Below are 21,131 nucleotides of genomic sequence, written 5' to 3' on the forward strand. Positions count from 1 at the left end.
ACTTTTTTAATGATTTTCTGTTGTTATTGTTTTCCTTACTTTTAACCCTTATTTGTTTAGCGGCCATAATTGACCATTTTAACAATCCCAATTATTCTTTTTACCTAAGGTTTTTGATTGAGATGAATATCATGTGCGGTTTTCGAATCCACAACCTTTAGCTCAATACGCCACTGCTTTGAGTACTTGAGCTATCGTGACTTCGATCCCCTCTGACACAAATTTGAAAATATTGCAAAAAGAGGGAAAATTCGATCGGTTGTAGATTTTTTTTTCTCTCTAACCATCCCTAAATGTTGTAGATTGAGATGGGGAGTTGGTTGGTGTCCAATTAATTGGTTTAAATATTTTCTCCTAGCGATTTTTTTTTTTTTTTTAATGGCAAACTTGTAGATGGCATTAGACATGCAATCATAATTTGTGCACCACTCAAAATGTAATTTGTGTTTTCTTTTTAAAATAAAAAGTATTTCAACACTCAATTTTGTAATAAAGTGACTTTTACTAAGGCAGTTGATTTCTGTCAGAGAAACCGCTACAGGTTTTAACAGAATGTTTGTCACTGCCAATTTGACACGCTGTTTACTCATAACGAAGGTCATTAATGAAAAAATAGAAAAACAATATTTTATTACAGTCTACTTTTAGAGGCACAATGCAATTTTGTAAAGTCTCAAATATTTAAACAAATACTTCGAGCGTCACGGAAGATTCATTTTGACCCTTTTAGTTGTCTGTAAAAAATAATTATAGATATTATTGAACATCTTCTTGCTGTCTTGCCACATGCCAACTCTTTTCCTCTCCGCCTTGGTTTCCTCTTTGAGCAACCGCTGGTAGAACTTTCTGTAAGTCTTGCATTTGTCCAGCGATAGGTCGTAGGGTGCTACAGAGGCGAAACCCAGTGTGACGAGCTGGGTGGCGACATCATCTCTCCTGTGATAGACAATGCAGCTAACGCTTTCGGAGAGGGGTTTCAACAGGACGAACTCGACCTTCTCGCCTTTGACGACGGCCTGGAGCCAGGCGAAACCGTTTCCGGAGACGTCGACGCCCTCGAGGCTCACAGGGAGGCCGGCCTCCGACCTGAGACGCGCGCCCAGGATTGGGTGGTGGTCGACCAGCAACAACGGGTTCTTTTCAGCAACTGCTTCCACACCGATCACGCGTCCGTGGAGCTTGATGCGCTTCTCGAAAAAATGGGACGGGATCTGAGAAGATCGGGTGAACTTGGCGAAAGGACGGACGCTCCTCAACGCGATCCCGAGGCCGAGGGCGGCCACCGAGTAGATGCCGATCTTCACTCCGACGATGTTCTGTTCCAGGAGGGCCGCCGTCCTGTCGAACCAGTTTACTCTGCTCATCTCCTCCGAATCCCTCCCCATTCTCAAATCTTAACAAATTTTTCAACTAAGAAACTAAGAGCATAACTTATTGATAAACGATCATGACGTAATTATTTCAGGTTACAACCAATAGGTTACAATTTTGAAAATTTTCAGGCTTATCACTGTGCCAGTTAAGAGATAAGTTTATCTACTGGAAGGGGGGAAAAAAACCTAAAAGTCAAAAAATGCTAACACCTTAAAAAGTTAAATTTTGGACGGATATATTTATATAGTAATTTGAAACTATTAGTAAAAGCTGGTATAACTGTCATTCGTTCTAACAATAACATTAGGATTTTATTTAAGGTTCAACCTTTTGGACGTAACTTAAAAATTTATTCTTGTTTTATTAATATTAACTTTTTAGGGCGTCTTAACGGCTGAGGTCATTTAACGCCCTAACATTCCCTTCTGAGTGCTGAGTGCTATAAAGCTCTGAGCTATTGACTCCTAATTCACTCATAAACTATAAACTAGTCCATCCTATTGCCATCCAAAGCTTTAATTTATCCTTTTAAAATGCTTAATTTGGAAACCCAAATGCACGCAAAAAAAAATTCCTGTTCTTTAAATAGAATTTCGAATTTTTGTTCCATTATTTAAACATTTCTTATAGGCTTGTTTGGCCAATAATAATAATGGAAAATCAGACCAGCAACAGTCTCAGCAGGAGTGTAGGCTCATCATTATCCTTTTATTCTTCCATTCAAATACTATAAATAAACTAATGATATTTAACAATAATAAAAAAACAATAACACTTCTTTTTCTTTCTTCTCTCTCTCTCTCTCTCTCTCTCTCTCTCTCTCTCTCTCTCTCTCTCTCACTCTCTCTCTCACTCTCTCCCTCTCATTCTTAAATTAGCAAAATCCCTTCTGAGAGCTATAAAGCTCTGACTCCAAACATTCACCCATAAACTTGTCTATCCTATTGCCATCCAAAGCTTTAATTTATCCTTTTAAAATACTTAATTTCGAAACCCGAATGTACGCAAAAAAAACTTAATTCCTGTTCTTTAAATAGAATTTCGAATTTTTGTTCCATCATTTAAACATTTCCCATAGGCTTGTTTTGCCAATAATAACAATTCAATTAATTATTCTTTTTATGTAAGGCCTTAGTTGTGATGAAAAAGTTAGTATGAGAGTGAGATTTGAACCCATTTTTTTTTCCGACATTCTAATCTTTATTCATGTCATCATCAGGGCCTGGGTAAATTACAAAACGTATGTGATTGGAAAAATGCAATTTATGAGTAAACAATAATAATAATAATGGTGTCAGTCTAGCGACAGACTCATAATGAGTATAGGCTTATTGTTATCCTTTTATTCTTCCATTCAAATAGTATAAATAAACTAATGATACGTAACAATAATAAAAAAACAAAAGCACAATAACACTTCTTTTTCTTTATCCTCTATTTTATTTATTTTTATATTTTTTAGCGGGAGCTATCTTTCCTTATTTAACTTGCGATTTTGGGCATTCTATATTATTACCCCCGCAATTGGTATTTTCTTTTATTTCATTTTTCCCCTCCGGCAGCCCCAAAAATTTCTAAAATATCTTGCACACAGAACTCTCATTCAAATACTAGCAGGCAAACATTGAAAGGTATAATTTGGGAAAAGGCCTAATTCTCATTACAAATTCCAATAAATTTAAGAAAGCTTATTATTATTATACTGTTTATAGAACTAAAATCATTTCTAAAAGGGGGTTTAAAACACTGTTTGTACCTTTAAAATAGATAAATATAATCATCCCTCCCCATCTTTGATGTATTTTGTGTAATTCTGTTGAGTCTTTTATAACATTGTTGTGTGCTTATGATCTGTTAGTGTTAAATGTTTGTATATTCCCAAGTTTTCAAGGACGTACATTTTTCATCTTTTTTGCACGTAGTGTAATTATACATACACTAAATTAATTATACAGGATTTTTTCGAAATGAAAAATTTGTGTCACAACCTTCGGCTTCGAATCCCGCCTGTAATTTAGTATATGTATAATTAAGAATGACATGATAAAAATAATAAAAACTGTAATTGTTTTTTTTTGTCTGTATTGTCAAGGGTTCATAATGATTTTTCTATGATATTAGCCGCATAGTTTGATTTTCCATCATTGTCAGTAAATGACCTTGTATCTTTTGTGAATTTATCTTATTTTAAGTCTTGTGAATGAAGTTTGTGTCAATGTTTTATCTCGGTTGTTTTCTGAGTGCGTTTATGGTCTTCAGTACTTTTTTAATAACTAATTTGTTGGTTTGTGTTTTTTCCTTTATCGTGTGGCCCATTTAATATCTGTTTTTTGTGGTGTTTCCTTTGTTATTTTGCTGATTGTATTTGCCATGTATACTTTATTGCCTGGTTAGTTTTTTAAAAATGATATTTTTAGTTCGTTTTTGTTTATTTCTTATGTCAGTGTTACTTATTATTTTAGTCCTGCTTTTTATGCCGTTGGAGGTGATTTTGTCTTGAATAATTGTTATTTTTCTGTATGTGTTGAAGTTTTGTCAAAACACTTCTATATTTTCTGCAGTAGTCGTTTGTGTAACAAGTGTCAATGTTGACTCCGTTTTTGACGTCAGTCGACAAAATTCAACTAACGCTTGATAAAAACTTAAAACCTGAACGCTCAAAAATTATCCGGCTTAATTTTAACATTGCATTTTTTTAATGTTTAATGTTTGAGTTTTTAAAAGGCGTTTTATCGATACCGGTGTTTTGGGGGGGGCGAGCCGACAGAACATAAGTCCTACATAACTCATAAGTTCAGAACGGTGTCAAAACAATATGGCCATAGGTTGTCGCCGTACTGTCCTTTGTTGAGCGCATGTCGCCTACTTCTGTTGGTCCTCCAGTAATTTTCTCATTTGAAGACCTTCGTAATTGAATCTATGCGGTCCTCGCTTCGCTTTCAAATCCAAGGCAGGTCAGTCAATTTTTATATCGTCTTGTTTTTGTTCTTCTAAAAGTGCAATAAAGGTTAACTGTTCTTTTTACTCTAATTTCATAATAATATATTCAAAATTATGTTAAAAAAAAGCGCAGGTCAGCGTGCTATATGCGCCTTATCAATAATTTAATCAGCTTTATCACTTTGTTTTGAAGAAAAGTCGAAGCCTACATAAATTATTCGTTTTTACATTGTAATAAACTACATAGAGAAATATTAAAAAAAAAAAACGCATTGTCAAACTTGTCTTGTGATGTTTCGAAACAAAAGAAATATATTTTTAAAAGGAAAATAATTTATTTAGGACGTAAAACGACAGAATGGTCGCTCCTGATAACCTGATGGAATCACCAATGGAAAGATCCGCGACAAAAGGTGACAATTGTCACCTGTGAATTGTCTGGTTATCATAGAACGGAATGACAAAAGTCTGGGACTTGACGGTCTTTCCTTTCTATATAATTAACAGTTACACGGGTGGTGCATGTAGAATTGGTATTAGGAGTTGGCATGTGCTACGACAAACCACCTTTTTTTTTAAACCCTTACCCTACCCCACAGTTTTTTTTTAAAAAGTGTTTGTTTGTTTTATCACAAATAGTCAGCTAACACTACACCATTCTTGTGTTTTGTTTTTATTTGATGTAATGTCACAATGCCAGGCAGAAGGCTCAAGCACTCGATCAATTGCATTAAATATTTATTGATCTACTTTAAAAAACAAGACGAAAGACACTAAATCACTTAAACTAAATTTCATTATATCTCAAATAATTTCTTCTTATGAATAAGGTCATATTTACGACTTAAAATGATAAAATGTTTTGACAAATACTTTGTTTTTTGTAGAGTTGATCCTGGGTGTTGGTCTGTGAGGCTCATGCTGAACCGGCATTGGGTCTTAAATTGTTGAACTACTCAAACGGGTTTCAGTATTGCGCCATCTTCAGTGAGGTACAGTTCCTTTGAGTAGTTCAACCTGCGAATGAAGGCCCATTAAGTGGCCAAATGCCGGTTCATCATGACTGCTTTTTAACATAAAATTAATTTCAAAAATTTTATAAAGTATTTTGAAATTTTCCCTTTTTGCTTCTCAGTTTCTATATTTGGACAGTTTTATTATATAAATTTAGAATATAGCAACACAATGACCAAAATTTATGGGAACTATGTTTCAGCACTTATTGTTATCATTTTTACGCGTTAAAAATCAGTTTTTGTCTGACTAAATATTGTGAGATTTCCTCTTGAAGTAGCTTGATCATTACTGTTTATTTTTGTCAGACTATCCTAGCTGTTTAGGCTTTTTACTGTCTTCACTGATGTGTTTGTCTCATGTCTCACCATGCTTATATCGTTGATCAACAACCTTCTACAGAAAAGTAAAATTATAAACCACCTGTTGATGAAAATGTCAAAAGGACAACTGACATACTGTAAATAGCGGCGATAGGCAGGTCAAAAATGTAATTTGATCCATAAGCTGGTTTTCCATTGTGCGAAAATCACTTGTTCGCAAAACTTGTCTTGCTTTACAGATACTTAACCGGGTCTCAGAAACTTTTTTCGCGAGGATGTTTCGGGGTGAGCCGATGTTCAGTGTGCATCAAAGTGCTTTGTGTTGTCCATTTCTCTCTGTAAGCACAGATGTGTTTCAAGCTTCAGAATGAACCAGAAGGACTGGATTTGACTTATCCAACTATATCAGATTTTTGAGGGATGGTAAAGGTAAAAGTCATCGTAAGAACAAAATGGAAGAAAATGTAGCGTTTTCTTCATTTTTTTTAAAAATATTTTATTCTTAACTTGAAGAATCGCAATGATAGCAAACGCTGATGCTACAGTAGGTGTAGATATAAACCTAATGTCTCGGGAAAACTGATGGCTCACCTTGTTTCACCTCTATACTGTGAAATGTTTCCCTTGTAGAAATGGTTAACCCAAGACATTCGTGAGTGATTTGCGTTTAGTGATTTTACACAATAAAAACACAGTTTTACTGATCATCTTAGTCTGCCTATCCTCGACATCTTGAATGATTAGTTGTTTATAATTTTGCTGCAAAGCACTGATGCGAAATGCCAAAATTCATTTTACAGATCAACTCAGCATAAGCAGACTAAGATCATCGATAAAGATCAAACGACATTTTTTGTTTGCTTGCAGTCGCTGTTTTCAGTCTGTCAGATGTTCTTTTGACACCTTCATCAACAGGTGGCCTGTAATTTTATTGTGCTGCAGAAGGTTGTTGATCAAGGATGTATATAGACACCTCTAATGAACACAGTAAAAAGCCAAAGCAGCTAGGATCAAATTGTAGGTTTATCACACTGCAAACCATAGGAGGAAATCTTGTCCAAGCTAAGAAATAAGCCTAAATACCCATTTGTTCGGTGCAAAAATATATAAATAAAAATATAAATAATGATGGTCAAGTGCCAAAATGTAGTCTTCATAAGTAGTGTTGATAAACTTCCCAAATAAACCCAAAAAGATCCATTATTATAACAAAGTAGATTTAAAGAACCCTTGAATTTAAGTCAGTTCATCAAATTAACTTTTATTACATTGTAATGTGAAAATTACAAGTAATTCTTATTACTCTTGACTGGTTTTCACCTGTAACTTTTTATTTTTTATTTATTTATTTTTTTTTTTTAAATGCCAGATTGATGTCCATTTCTTATCTTGATTATTGAATTATATTTTTGAACAAATGTACATTTCAATTGACCTTTGATTACGACACAGATTTAATTTTTTTCCCTATTTAATTACTTCCTTTTTTGTAGCATGTATATATAGTAATTCATACATACAGACTTATAGATAGTAATTTGTGTGTTAAGATAGAATGAATCAGGAAATAGAAATATATTAGTTTCACTCATTTCAATAAAAACTCAATAAATATTAATGATAGTATTAATAATCAAATCTTATGAATTAATTATGTACATTATGATATAAACGTAATGATTTTATAAATAATACAGTTTTATTTAGAAATTGATTTTAGGGCTTCTGTTTCATTTTTCATATGTTGAACATTATATGCATAAAAATATTTTAACTAAATATACCTTTTATTGCCTTTAATTCCTTATTATTTAACGTTTAAACATGTACAGGATTTTCCCTTTGCTCCTAGAGGTGCTGCAAACTACATGTTTTATTAAATTATTTATAATTACTTTATAAATTTTTGACACATCGCTTGTACTTACATCATTTACTAAATGGCACTATATTTTACCTCTTGAAAAGCTCATTGGTCATAGGTTGTAGGTCAATGGACATTAATGCATCCTTCGATCCACTCCTCCCTTTCAGACCATTCCTAAGAAGTCTGGTCCAAAATAATCATCCTCTCACCTTTCCATCACCTCTTTATAGCCTCAAAGCCCAAGAAATTTCACTTCCTTTTTTTTCTGTTATATGTGACTTCCCTCAATCCGTAAAATATTGCATTCATTACCTTTAAGAACATGACTCACAAATTCATCTTTCCATCTTACCTCCTTACAAGCTATAAATGTAAGAATTCAGGACAACTTAGACTTAATTCCTAGATTGCTGGAAATGGTGTTAACTTGTTGTATGGTATTATTGTAGATCAGATTCACTTCTTTTCTCTTATCCCTCTTAACCATTAACTCCATTTCCTTCTGCCCTCTTGTCAAAAACCTTCAGAAGCCACAGATATCCCGGATTTCCCGAAAACTTTTCCTCCCTCCATCAGTTCCATCATGCCAGCCTTCACTCGTGTGCATTAACTTATGGTTTCCCCACTATATTCTCTTTAACTTTGATTCATTCACTGCCGAGCTTGAATATGAGCCTAAACATTTTATGAATTGTTTTGTGCATTTTATATTTGGCTCCACAAGTAGGTCCCATTGATCTGTACACCGACTAAGTGGCTGTACCACCCATCCAAGTTCTTCTCTGTCCCTTAAACACAGAAGTACTGCGTTCAGTTGTTCCTTCCTCTCTGTGTCTCAAACCTAATTAATTCCCTTTATCACTCTATCCACCGAGCACCATCCCTTTCCATCTGTAAGATACTATTTATTATCTTTACAAATTGTCACCGATGATTTTTAACTGTCCCTTTTTACTGCAATTCCCATAGTAGAGTATTTTCATTTTATATTTGCATTTTTGAAAATAGACATTTGTTGTCAGGCTTGAAACTCAGAATATAAGTTGTATTCATAATTAATTATTCAAGGGGATTTTATTTTTCATTTAATTTTCGTTAACCTGTTAGGATTTTTTTTCGCACATATGTACTTTTACCATTTTCAATTGCTCTTTTGTGACAATACAAATATGTTTTTATATGCATCACAGAAATGCCTACCCTCCTGTCAGTAGTTCAGCACAAAATAGCATTTTTCGTTGCACTACTGAAGCATTGCTTATGTTAATGTGTTTAATTTTTTTTTTAACTTTTATTTTTTATCACTTGTATCATTCAAGTAACAAACCTTGTAGAAAAGTATTTCAGAAAAGTAGACTCAAAGAATTTAGAGACCTGCACTGTTGGTGAGCTTGTTCACAGTTTTGCCCAGAAAAAACCTTAGCACAATTCGAATGTCTACAAAGGTCATTTACATTCTTTTATTAATATATGCAAATGGCTATTTAAATGTCTGTCCAAAATATACTTATTTTTCAGTTCATTCAAAAACAAAATGAGACTGGAGAGATGCCCTAAAATCCATTTCTAATCAGGAATTGTGATAATAAAATAGTATATAAATCCTGGAGATACCCATATATAATTAATTGAGGAGTGAATAGTACTAAATGGAGTAATAATAAAATCTATAAAACACACACACACACACACACACATTGCCTTGGCCGTTTTTAAGAGCCACATAAATTTAATGATGATTAAGATTTTCTCCCCTAAAAATAAATAGAAAATTAAGGTTCAAAATTGAAAAAAAAAAAAAAAAAAAATGTTTCAACTCTCTGGCTTTTAATATTTTACAGTAAGTTATAAGCAAATGCGAGTGAACATCTAGTAAGTCCAAAATAAAAGACATATCGATACTACATTTAATATTTTGATTTTTAATCACAACGTACTTCATCAGTGATTTATGTATATATTCATTTTGTGATTATGACAATATGACACATCAAACATACAAACTAAGTTTTCAGATTGATAATCAGTGCTAAGATGTGTTATTTTTTATTTAATTACTAATTAATTTGACAGTGCTAAGCCACTGAAGGAATACTTGTTTAGTGTACAGTTCTTTAATTACCTTATTAACAATTAACTATCAGGGTTTTTGATTTCTCCCCTAAACCTCTTTAATAATCTTACAATCCATCTAATATTGTGTATCTATCTAATAATGTAACACTTGTTCGCTTATATTGTGAAATTTTATTTGTTATTTGGGTCATGCAAAAAAAATTGATCTATGAGTTTTAGTTAAAAAAATGTTTCTGTTGGCAAAACAGCCGTTTTTCAAAATTAAGGAGACAGCTTGGTTATTCATTCATCAACCAGAAACAACAAACAGCCCAAGCCTGTGGGAAGGATCAAGGCTAAAGAAAAGCTTGCATTGCTTGCTAACCTTGTTGAAATAGTTTGACCCAGATCCATGCGATCTCATCATTGCTTTCTGTTCCTGATGGGATTTCTCCTAAGTCATTGCTCTGTAAGGCATCGCACATTCCTAGTCCAATTTTTTCTAGTCTGATCGTCAATGGAAAAAAACCCTAATTTTATGTGTTTTATGTTATTAGATTATGAGTTAATACACAGAAAAGTTAGCCTTCTCCTATATATTATGGTATTTTTTGTTTATGCAACATATATAGGTTCTATCCACACAAGAAATTTAGCATGATGGTAGAGAAAAGGAAAGTTGGAAAGTTAATAAAATTGCTGGGTACTCTTGAACAACTGGTATTTTTTCAAATTTAAAATAATAAAATAGAAAAACTTCCTTAGAATTTTAAATATTTTTGTTAATGTCTTATGTACTGTAATAGTAACTTGTCCGCTTTTTTAGCTGTTAAAATCGTTGATAAATGTTTTGTAGAACTAACTGCTCAAAGTCCAAGATAATAAGTAGCCAGTATCGATTAATTTGTTCCATTTTTAAATAATGCATAAAGAAAATAATAGTTTTTTTTATATATTTAAATTTCTGTTCAATTGCATGATTGTGTTCCTACCCACCTTAGTCAGAAATGAAATGTAAATAGGCATGGGTATTGTAATAATGTTTAATTGTAATGTAAACCGAAAAAAATCACACTCAGAATGCCAAAAGCAAATTTTTAATTAACATTTTTTTTTTTTAATTGAAAGTAATAAATGTAATTGTAGCATGGTCATTTCCGATAATTTTTGGTCTGCCTTCTTCGCGGTTTTCAGTGGTGTTGTTACACATCTGACGGACCAAAAATGATCAGGAACGACCCCAGAAATTCTCACGTTACGGTTCAGTAGTCATGTTTTGTAAAATAAGTCGGTTGCGATTTGATTTTATCCTGCTCTGTTTTGAAACATTTATTTAGCCATTATTGTTTTCACACTCTGAAAAGGGAGCTTGTATTTTTACAAGGTGTTATGCTAATTTAATAAAATGAAAGAAAAATAGTACGTTTTTGCCTTTTCAGTTTTTAAAAATGATTTCAAGGAGAAATCAGCAGCTCGGACTGCTAGGAAAATTTGTGGTGTAAGGTAATGACATTTTAATTGAAAGTACTCTCCGTAATTGGTTTACTCGGTTCAGAATTGGAAATATTGATTTGGACTATACAAAGTGCTCAGGTGGTCCTTTTGTTACAAATAACCCTACTCAATAACGTGAGACATCGCAGAAACACTTAAAATATCTCATACAAGCTTTTCATCGCATTGAGAGCAGCTGGATATGTTTGTCGATGCAATATGCGGGTTCCTTACGTGTTAACTGAGAATAATTTATTGGACTGCATCTCTATCTGCGATTCCCTCTTAAAGTAAATAAATAAAATAAAATGGGGATGATCTGTGGAGGAAACTCCTGGAGAAAACGCAGCAAACCTGTTGGATTTCATACTAACAAGTTAAGTCTTAAATTGTTGGTGCTTAACTGGGATTGCTACCCCACCCATACTCGCCTGACATCGCTCCATCAGATTTTCATTTATTCTGGGCTCTGGAAAATTAATGGGAAAAAAGTTCACTTGAGGACTGGAGAAAACACATTGTAGAGTTCATAACCCAAAAATCTGAAAAATTTTGGGAGGAAGGGATTTCAAAATTACATGAAATGTGGTATATTGATACTGGAACAAAATGGCAACAAAAATATAATTTTGATCAAAATTGAATAAGTGCCTAAAATTTTCATTAAATTTTCTATGAAAAGACACTACAGACTTATTTTACCCGACACAATCATTGTAAATATCTCAAGCCTTCACTTTAAAATAAAGTTAAATTGGGGAGAATTTAATAAATAACGACAGTGTTTTCCTTTATGTATGGTTACGAAAACAATTCTTTGAAGTCCCTTAAATGGTTTAGGCTTAAGAGATAGTTAAAAACATTGATTTATTTCAAATAAACACTAATTATATATTGCTTTTTTATTTGGGTATAATCGTATTTTCATGAACTTTCAGAATATTTTCTTAACTTTCACAGTAAAAATTGATGTCAGGAGGAGCTTTTTGAAAATTGATCCTCTTAAAATAAAAATTACATATATTACATATTCATTTCCCTTTCCGCTGCTCTGGAAATGAGAAGGCAAGATAATATCTTGAACTTTCTATGATTATATCATCGTCCTGATGGCTGTTTAATATTAATGTACAACATTTAGCATGTAGTTGAGATATTAGGGATAGAAGTGTCTTTCAAAAATGTTTAAAAATGGCGTGACATTGTATATAATAGCATTATTGAAAATTAAAAATTTATCCTCCAGTTAATTTAAAAAAAAAGTTTTTGCACTATTGAGTATTCAGGATAATGGCTATTCTTTAAATTTTCTCTCCACAATAAATCAAATTGTTTCTTAAATTTTAATGTAGTATAATTTTCGAGGAGATTTGGATAGTTTTAGATTTGTAATGACAGATTTGAGTACGGAGTAGAACAAAATTTGTTCAGTAATTTATTGAAAAAAATTTGCTAGTTCATTTTACATTATTTAATGCTAAGGAATATTTTTCTAATCCATTAAAGAGGGTCTTAAAAGGGAGTTTATTTTATATTTAAAGGAAAAAAATTCTATTAATACAACTTGATTATAATTTCAAAAGTCAATTTTGAATCATATTATTAAATAAATTTATGAAGTGTTTACATTGTTCGGAAATATGAGCCAACCCATTCTGTTCCGTATGGGAGGTCATGCAAAAACTGAAAATCTACTTAAGCACTCACCTGTGCAGTATGCTAAGTTAGTTCTACATACCAGTTCATTCACTAACCCAGTTTCGAACGCATTGGCTTGAGTGTGATATCCCCATGTTGAAATGGTTAAACAGTGTTACTATCAACAATAAAATAAATCTTCTAAATTGTCTTCTATCTTGTACCTGGAAATTTTATAGATACAAATTCGGATTTGACAAATGGGAACCAAACAAAGAATGAAGGTCAGGTCGTGATCGAGGAAGTGCACAAACAACCGTCGTATGTGGCTCTTGCATGCTGCATTAGTGGATATAAAACGTTGAGTTATGACTCCAAAAAGAGGCACCGCCTGAGGTCCCGGACTGTCAGTCCAATAAGAGTTGAAGGTAAAGTTATTGCATTTCAAGTGTTAAAACAGTTTTTGTAAATTGCTCTGTGTAAATAATTATTTTTTGGGGGCTTTTGATGCACCAAATTATGCATAAGCACTATTGCATCTTTAACTAGGGTTGATTACTTTCAAAGAATCTCACATTGTACATTCGTTTTACATGGTGGGGTTATTATTCTGCCTTCTCTTTCAGGCTAATTAACTTTTTCAATAAACCATACACTGGGTCCACTTTTTCCCCTGAGAATTTCATGTTAGATGTTAAATTATGTTTTCTTTTACACATTTTATACTTATTTTTAGGTAATCAGAATGCTTCATTTACCAATCAGCGAGGAAATTATTTATCGTCAGTACCTACAAGAATAAACTCACAAATGCAGTCTCAGGGGAAAGGTAAGACTTAAAAATATATATTTGTGTAATCACAGTATCAATAAATAAATCTATTTTCAGATATTCTGAACGGAGGTCTTGGTGTTGCCAACATGCCAGTCACCCAAGAAAACCGCAATTACAGAACTTCGTACGTTTTCAACGATATTCTTCTTATAATTTAACATATAAACTAGATTGTTTTACAGGTTAGTGAAAGAAAGCTATTCATCTTACAATACAACAACTTCGAGGTATTCATCTTACACCGAGACTGAATATTCGACAAACGGAGAGCATATTAAAGGTATTTTCTAAAACACCTTGTTATTTTCGATCAGTGTTTAATTCCTTTTTGCTTGCCTTTAGGATCAAGGCTGATAACTCCGACAAATATTAACGAGCAGTTACCCCCTTCTTCATTCATAGTGCAAAGGGTCGAAAGGCTGTATGGCCCAGGTGCTCTTGCTCAGGGTTTTTATACCTCACGAAAAGTAAACGCGAATAGAGAACCTCCACCAACCCAGGTGATTATTATTATTATTATTATTGTTTTTAAACATACTTATAATAGATGAAACTAATATTTAGAAAATTATGAAAATACTTCAGTTGGTTGTCTAGGTAAATTTTACTTCGGGATAGGGGTTACAAAGCCTTCTGCACCTCGACCTGAAGAGATCTGTTGTTCTCCCCTGTTTTTTATACCTCACTCAGTTTCAGGTTGTTAATTAGCCTTTATAGCTTTGTCAGTGGCTCCACTAAGGCCACACTGATAGTGACAAGCTAAGTGACTAGTGTCAAGGAGTTACCCTATAAAACAAACAATGTAGAACATGAGATCGGCCACACTAGCAAGTGGTTACATAGCGAATCATCTAGTAACTGAGTGGGTCTGCTTTTTTTACCTTGTAGGTAGTGATTTCTGATGGTTATTTGATGGCCGAGGTTATTTCCGAAGTTTTTAAAAGACCTGCTCTATGGAAAAGAAAAGAGGATCTCCATAAAAATCGTAATGTTCGCCTTTCAACATTCTTCACTGATTGATGTCATGGGCTGAACTTGATTTATACCCTAATAAATCATATTTTAATTTAGTATTTTTGGAAAGAAATAGTTTTCTAGTTAATTTAGAGAGAGAGAGAGATTTCAGGCACTTCCTTACACAAAGCACAATGCACTACTGTCATCCTGGTGTGGCCTATTGTTACGTGCCACCAAGTAACTAGGCGACTCACTTACACTCCTGTCCTTGAATAAATTATTTTTTCTTCTTTCTGCATCTTAATACAAAATAAATCAGGCTGGATGGTCCTGGACGTAGCGACTGTGGTTATAGGCAGGTGAGCGCGTTTTAGCATCTAAATCAGTAAAAAAAAAAAAAAACCTCCGGAAGTTTCTTTCCTCCTAACATGGGGCTCTTGTTCTATGTTCATTTGAATTTTTTTGACTATCTGTTTTTGGAATTATGAAGGAACAATTTCTCTTTTGTGGAGGAATAAATTGTTCAGGCTATTTACAGCTGCATTATTTAACTGGAAAGAGAAGAGGTGTTCTTTTTTTTTTCTTTCCTATTTTTATCTAGAAATTACTTTGTCTTCATCCATTCTGTTTCTTCGTCAAAAGCTTCTCCTTCATCCAAAATATTATTGCTTCTCTGCTCTTAACATGGCTGGCTCTGATTGGTAACAACTAAACATTAGGATTGCCAGTTTATCTGTAATTGTCCAAAAGTGTTCTCAGTCTCAACTGTGTCTTGTGTTACTCTGCTATAAGACTCGTTGAAAGATTTAAATTATTATGTATTATGTACAACACAACATTTATCGTGATTTAAACAAATTTATTTTAAAACTCTCCTGAAAAGACATTCCTCAATAATGGGCAAAAACACTTCTCGAGGATTCGTTTTAGAGGTATTTGTTCGTATTTACAAAAGTTATATTTTGCATTGTAAAAATGAGCCTAAGCAAAAGAGAATGTCAAAAGTGAGGACTTTCTATTTGAACTTTCAATTTTTATCTTTGGAACAAAAGGCTTTGACAGTAGATAAAAGTGATGTGAACAATACAACTGCCTACAAATATCTTTTAGTTTTTGCAGTCATCTGGACTAAAACAGGTAAATGTTAAATGTGTGACAAAATATTACTTGTTATTAATTGATTATGTTCTATAAAGCGTCTTTTCATTTTTTGTTTTCTTCACATGTTCTCAACCCACACTAATCTGAAAATAATTATTCAGGAACTGCTGTACTCTTTAGTAGATCTTTATCTGACTTCCTAAACTCTAATTATCTCACTCACGTATGTCCACTTTACCTTGAACACCTCTTCCCTTTCCAGTTAAATAATGCAGTCTATTGTCCTCATAACCATGACCCTTCCTACCTTCAATTCAATTATTGGCCTTTTTTTTATCATTGTATAAATAAATGTGTGGTATTTAGTGACCGTTAATTAATGATTATTTGGAGATTGTGAGATGCAGTCCGGTGTGACGTAGGTTTAGAAAAAACATTTTCTTTATCGTGCCAACGTTTCGATCTTTATTGAGATCATCTTCAGGGCCTGGGATTTATAAACATTTTTAAATTATACAAATGCATGTAAGATGTGAAAAAATGAATTTTCTACAATGATAGAAATTCATTTCTTTACATCTTACATGTATTGGTATAATTTAAACAATGTTTATGTTTCCCAGGCCCTAAAGATGATCTCAATAAAGGTCGAAATGTTGGCACGATAAAGAAAGTGTTTTTCTAAACCTACGTCACATCAGATCGCATCTTAGGATCTCCGAATAATCATTAGCTAACGGTCACTAAACATCACACATTATAATTTATTATTTATGCTATTATTTAATGCTATTTACTTATTATTTTGCTATTTACGCTTTGATGTTGTTTACTGGCATAGATTAAAAAGAAAAAAACAGCCGATTTTTAGTTTTTATACTAGTATCTATTGACCTGATATTTTGGTTGTCCTCAAAAGTTATTTCCTAGTTCGAAAAAAAATAGTCGGCAATTTCCTACTTAAAATCCAACCATCCATCTCCAGGCTAAATGGATAATAAAATATTATGAATTATAAAATATGAATTATAAATTGAAAAAAAAATATTAAAAAAATATATTTTCGTAGCAAGATTTCCAGTTGAGATTATTTCAAAGGTAATACTTAACTATATTATCAATAACTGTATTTTGTATTGTTGAAACAACACAACTTGTAGAGAACCTCTGGAAGGTCGTCCGAGCATTTTTTTTTTTACAATTATTGTTGTGAATCAGTTGAATGTGAATCTTATGCCGTCCATTTCAAATTGAAATGAAAACACATCTAAAATTTATAAATGAGCTTAGCTTACATAAGATTTTGCACCAATTGAGAACATGTTCCACTGCCTCTTTTTTTCTTCCTGGCAATATCTTGGCTTGTTTCAACTGCTCCGAGTTGTACACTTGCCCCTGGAGTCTGCATCGTACTATTATTCTAGTCCTAACATGCCCTAGATTTAGTTGTTATGTCGTTAGTTTCTGTCATGTTTCCTTGACAGAATTGTACACACGCATCTTCATTCCCATTGAATGAAAGACTTATTTTTAACCTATTGATGTATCCATGTTTGATAGGTCACAAAAGGGTTCAGGGGTAATAGGTGTCCTCATCGAACTTTTTCTTTGGCAGAAGATGATAATTTGAATAAAGTATTGAGAAGTGGTTTAATCCCTCATCCACAATGTCAATGTCCTTTGCAGCTTCTTATATGACAGGAATTATATTTTTTAATTTTTTTAATAGGAAACATCACTATATTCAATGACATTGCCTGACCAGAATGAAGCATCACTACCTGTTCTTAAACTACTTCGGCCAGAATTTCGGGCCCAGTTGGCTGTTGCCAACAGAAAGACTCGTGCATCTACTCCTGATAAGTATAGGTAAAAAAATTTAGATTATTAAAAAAATATATACATAAAATTATAAACTTACGTTGAGAATGAATTTTTTGACATGACAAACTATCCTAAACAGTATAATTCTAATTAAAATTAAAAATAAACTAATAAAAAATTAAGTAATTAAAAATTGTTTTTTGTAATTTTTTCACTTCATATTAGTACTCGAGTTTTGAACCATCCCTAAACTCTATTTCATGGATGAGTAAGCTTTAAATGGCCCACTGTGATTGCGACACTGTGCCTTCATAGGTCTATAAACACAAGTTAGATTACACCTTTTTCTTTCAACCATCAGCTGCTTTTCTCAAATTGTTATCACCTTGTTTATTTTTAGTTTTTTAGATTTATAATCAGTTTTGTAAGTAGCTTTTTTTTTTTTCAATACACTTATCAAACTTATTGTACAAGACTCAAGAAATGCAAGATAACACAAGGCAATCTCGGAATCTCCGCCGTTTCAAGTTGGCATGAACGTGGGAATTGTCGACATTTTGGATTAGTTAAAGACTAAAGGCATAACTTGTTTTTTCTAGCGCTGTATGTAAACATTGTTTGTTAATTTTAAAATTCTGTCGATCAGATCTGTGGATGAAGATTCATCTATGGACAGAAAGGCGAAAGCTAGGGATGACGTTGATGCTACAGCACTTCCAGTAACATCACCATTAATTGAAGTTAAAGATGGACATTATTATCTCAAGGTAATTGAACTCTCCTTCCATGACAAGACTTAATAGTTAATTTTTAAACTTAAATTCCAGCTCCTTTCTGACCAAGTGAATCTACTTGAGAGCCTTGCCGTAAAGGCCGAAAAAGAGCTTGAAACATGTGATAATGAAGATGCCAGTGGTGTACTTCGTGCTGCAGCCGGCAAGGCAAGACTCTTAGTCTCACAAAAATTGAATCAATTTAAGGGCCTCTGCAAGAAAAACATAGTATGTATATTATTATTATTATTTTTTTTAAAATTATTTCTCTCAGCAGTACAATGTTTCTTTTGTTGAAAGGAACGTTCAACGGGTGAGCATTTTCCGACGACTGATGAAGATCTAGCAGGCTTCTGGGATATGGTCATGATACAAGTTAACGATGTTCTGGCCCAATTTGATAAAATTGCTGAGATGAAGAAAAACAATTGGAAATGTGTGGTGAGCAATTTTAAACCTAGCTACAATTTTATAAAATCTTAATCTAACATTGGGAACTTGGAATTAACTTTGTCTTAATGCAGGGAGGTCAACAATTCTCAAATTCTTATTTCTTTTTCGTTGTTGTAATGTATGATGAACTTGAGGAATATTTTTTTGTAAATTTTGTTTTACAAATTTTATTTTAAAAATCTGCCCCAAATTTTCATCTCCTGGTTTTTACCTTTGGATTCCTGTTATATCTAATTTAATAAAAAATTATTTTGGTCAAAATATTCTTAACTTCTGGTGCCCAAAATTGCCAGTCTTTTACACCAAGTGATACATAAAAAACCTAGTTAATTTTTTTTTTTTTTTTTTTTTTCATTTATAAGGTAAACTTTATTTAACATTTCTGTCATATACAGTTTCGCTTAGTTTATTATTTAAAAAAAATTGAGCAAAAATTTCAATGTAATTTAAGTTATTTATTTATTTTTTTAGTTAATTATTAAAAAAATAAAATAAATAACTTAAATAATAACTTAAATTATTGGGTTGTCCGGAAAATAATGCAGGATTTTGGTATTAAACAAAAAAAAAGAAACTAGTTACTTTAAAGCAATGTTCTTTAATCAAAATAATNAAATGAGTAATCCTGTAAACGTAAACAGAATATTTTATATAGATTTTTTTTAATGAAAACTTAAAATCCTGCATTATTTTCCGGACAACCCGATACTTGAAATTTTTGCTCAATTTTTTTTGAACACTTCCGGTGCTCCAAATTGCAAATCCTCTGCACCAAACAATGTACAAAAATCTAGTTTACTAAAAAATGAAACTTTTGTTAAAAAAAAAGAAAAAGAAAAATTGAGTGCTTCTGGTGTTAAAAATTGCAAGTCTTTTACACCAAATGATGCAAGACAATAGATGTAAATCAAGTCATTTACAAATAAAATTGAAATTTTTGTTCATTTTTTTTAAATCTACAGCTATAGCTAAAAATTGCAAGTCTTATTCAATGATAATACAAATGATGCAGAAAAAACTAGATTATTAAAAAAAATTGAAATAACATTGAAATTTTTTGTCAAAATTTTCAATTTATTAAACGCTTTTGATGCTCAAAATTCTGAATCTTTTAAACCAAATGATGCACACAAACATTTACTTTAATAAAATTTATTGCTACAATTGTTCGACCCTCCCCACTTAATTGTTACATGAGAAGAATATTTTTGTGTGTTGAATGTCTTTTCATAGATTAACATAATTTAACAGTTCACAAAGAATTAATGATTTATTATGATCTCTGATTAAAGTTCAGATTCATTACTTTGGCCTTTACTGTTTTTATGCGACAATTATTGATTTGTTTTAATTGTTCAAAACTGTATTTGCTTAAGAATGTTATTAGGAACTTTAATTGACTTAAATGTTTCACAAGAAGAATATATTATTATTATTTAGAGATCTTGAAATTTGATCTGTGATGAAAAAAAAACTTTTCTTTATTGTGCCAATGTAAAGTTACTATATTGTGTACATCATTGTATAAATTCATATTCATATCTTAGATTTATTTGCATAATTTAAACAGTGTTTATAAATCCCAAGCTCTGAAGATGATCTCAGTAAAGATTGAAACGTTGGCACGATAAAGGAAATGTTTTTCTAACCTATTTCACACCAGACCACATCTCACTATCTCTAAATAATCAGTAATTAACGATTACTAAATACTACATAAATTAGTATGTTGAATTATGCTTGTTTTCATAGATTAACATAATTCAACAGTTCTTTGACAATTTAGCTTTTATTATGATCCCCGTGGTAAAGGTTTTGGTTCATTATCTTGTATCAATTTTATTTCGTAATTATTAATTTGTTTTAATTTATACAACTGGTTTTTGCTTAAGAATAATAGCAAATAATTGATTTGATCTTGTTTAGGATAAAAAACCCGAAATGTTAAGACCGGGCAATCGGGCTGCAACTAGCACACGCAAAATGGCGAAAAAGAATGAATTAAAGGATGCCCCATCGATGAAGGCAAGAGACGAAGCTAGGAAAAAATTAATCGAGGAGAGGAGAAAAGCCTTAAAAGAGGACAAGGAAAAAATGAATTCAGATGTTCTTTTATTATAAAATTAAAACAATTAAATAAGCCTTAACAGTTTTTTTTCTTGTTCAACAAGTTTAGTATATCAAGACATAAATAATAACGATAATAATAATAATAATGTTATAACAATTTTTATTTTTGAGATTTTTAATGCTGCTTTTTGTTAAAATGTTAAAAGCTCAAAATTGTTTCCTAACAAAAAAATAATTAATTTTTTAATTGTTTTAACTATTATTTTATCCCATATAACTTATTAGACAAAACGGAAGCCAAAATATGTCGTCTCAAATCACATTGTGAACGTTTATTTATTCTCCTGGTTAAAATCCTTGGAATTTGGATTTATAATTTTATATTGATGGAAGTATTTATTTATTTTATTTAA

At 32.1% G+C, this 21,131-nt stretch overlaps 2 protein-coding genes across 4 annotated transcripts; one reads left to right on the plus strand and one right to left on the minus strand.

The window, feature by feature from the left end:
• Positions 1 to 605: 605 nt before the first annotated feature.
• LOC106664521 lies at positions 606 to 1,592 on the minus strand. Its single transcript, XM_014390314.2, has one exon. The coding sequence runs from the start codon at positions 1,383 to 1,385 to the stop codon at positions 702 to 704; it is 684 nt and encodes a 227-aa protein (XP_014245800.1). The 5' UTR covers positions 1,386 to 1,592; the 3' UTR covers positions 606 to 701.
• A 2,439-nt stretch (positions 1,593 to 4,031) lies between these two features.
• On the plus strand, positions 4,032 to 20,797 carry LOC106664519. Of its 3 annotated transcripts, none has more exons than XM_014390309.2 (12): positions 4,032 to 4,328; positions 4,657 to 4,727; positions 12,945 to 13,133; positions 13,442 to 13,534; positions 13,595 to 13,664; positions 13,723 to 13,820; positions 13,883 to 14,040; positions 17,328 to 17,467; positions 18,069 to 18,189; positions 18,250 to 18,423; positions 18,496 to 18,636; positions 20,575 to 20,797. In XM_014390309.2, the coding sequence occupies exons 2-12, from the start codon at positions 4,673 to 4,675 to the stop codon at positions 20,767 to 20,769; spliced, it is 1,434 nt and encodes a 477-aa protein (XP_014245795.1). In that variant the 5' UTR covers positions 4,032 to 4,328; positions 4,657 to 4,672; the 3' UTR covers positions 20,770 to 20,797. The 3 variants fall into 3 exon arrangements, with proteins under 3 accessions (XP_014245795.1, XP_024081844.1, XP_014245796.1); XM_024226076.1 differs by having other exon boundaries at positions 4,032 to 4,324; XM_014390310.2 differs by lacking the exon at positions 4,657 to 4,727 and having other exon boundaries at positions 4,032 to 4,324.
• Positions 20,798 to 21,131: the final 334 nt, after the last annotated feature.

Source organism: Cimex lectularius, unplaced genomic scaffold, assembly GCF_000648675.2.
Source record: "Cimex lectularius strain Harlan isolate CLEC.00 unplaced genomic scaffold, Clec_2.1 scaffold112, whole genome shotgun sequence".
Lineage (NCBI taxonomy): Eukaryota > Metazoa > Arthropoda > Insecta > Hemiptera > Cimicidae > Cimex > Cimex lectularius.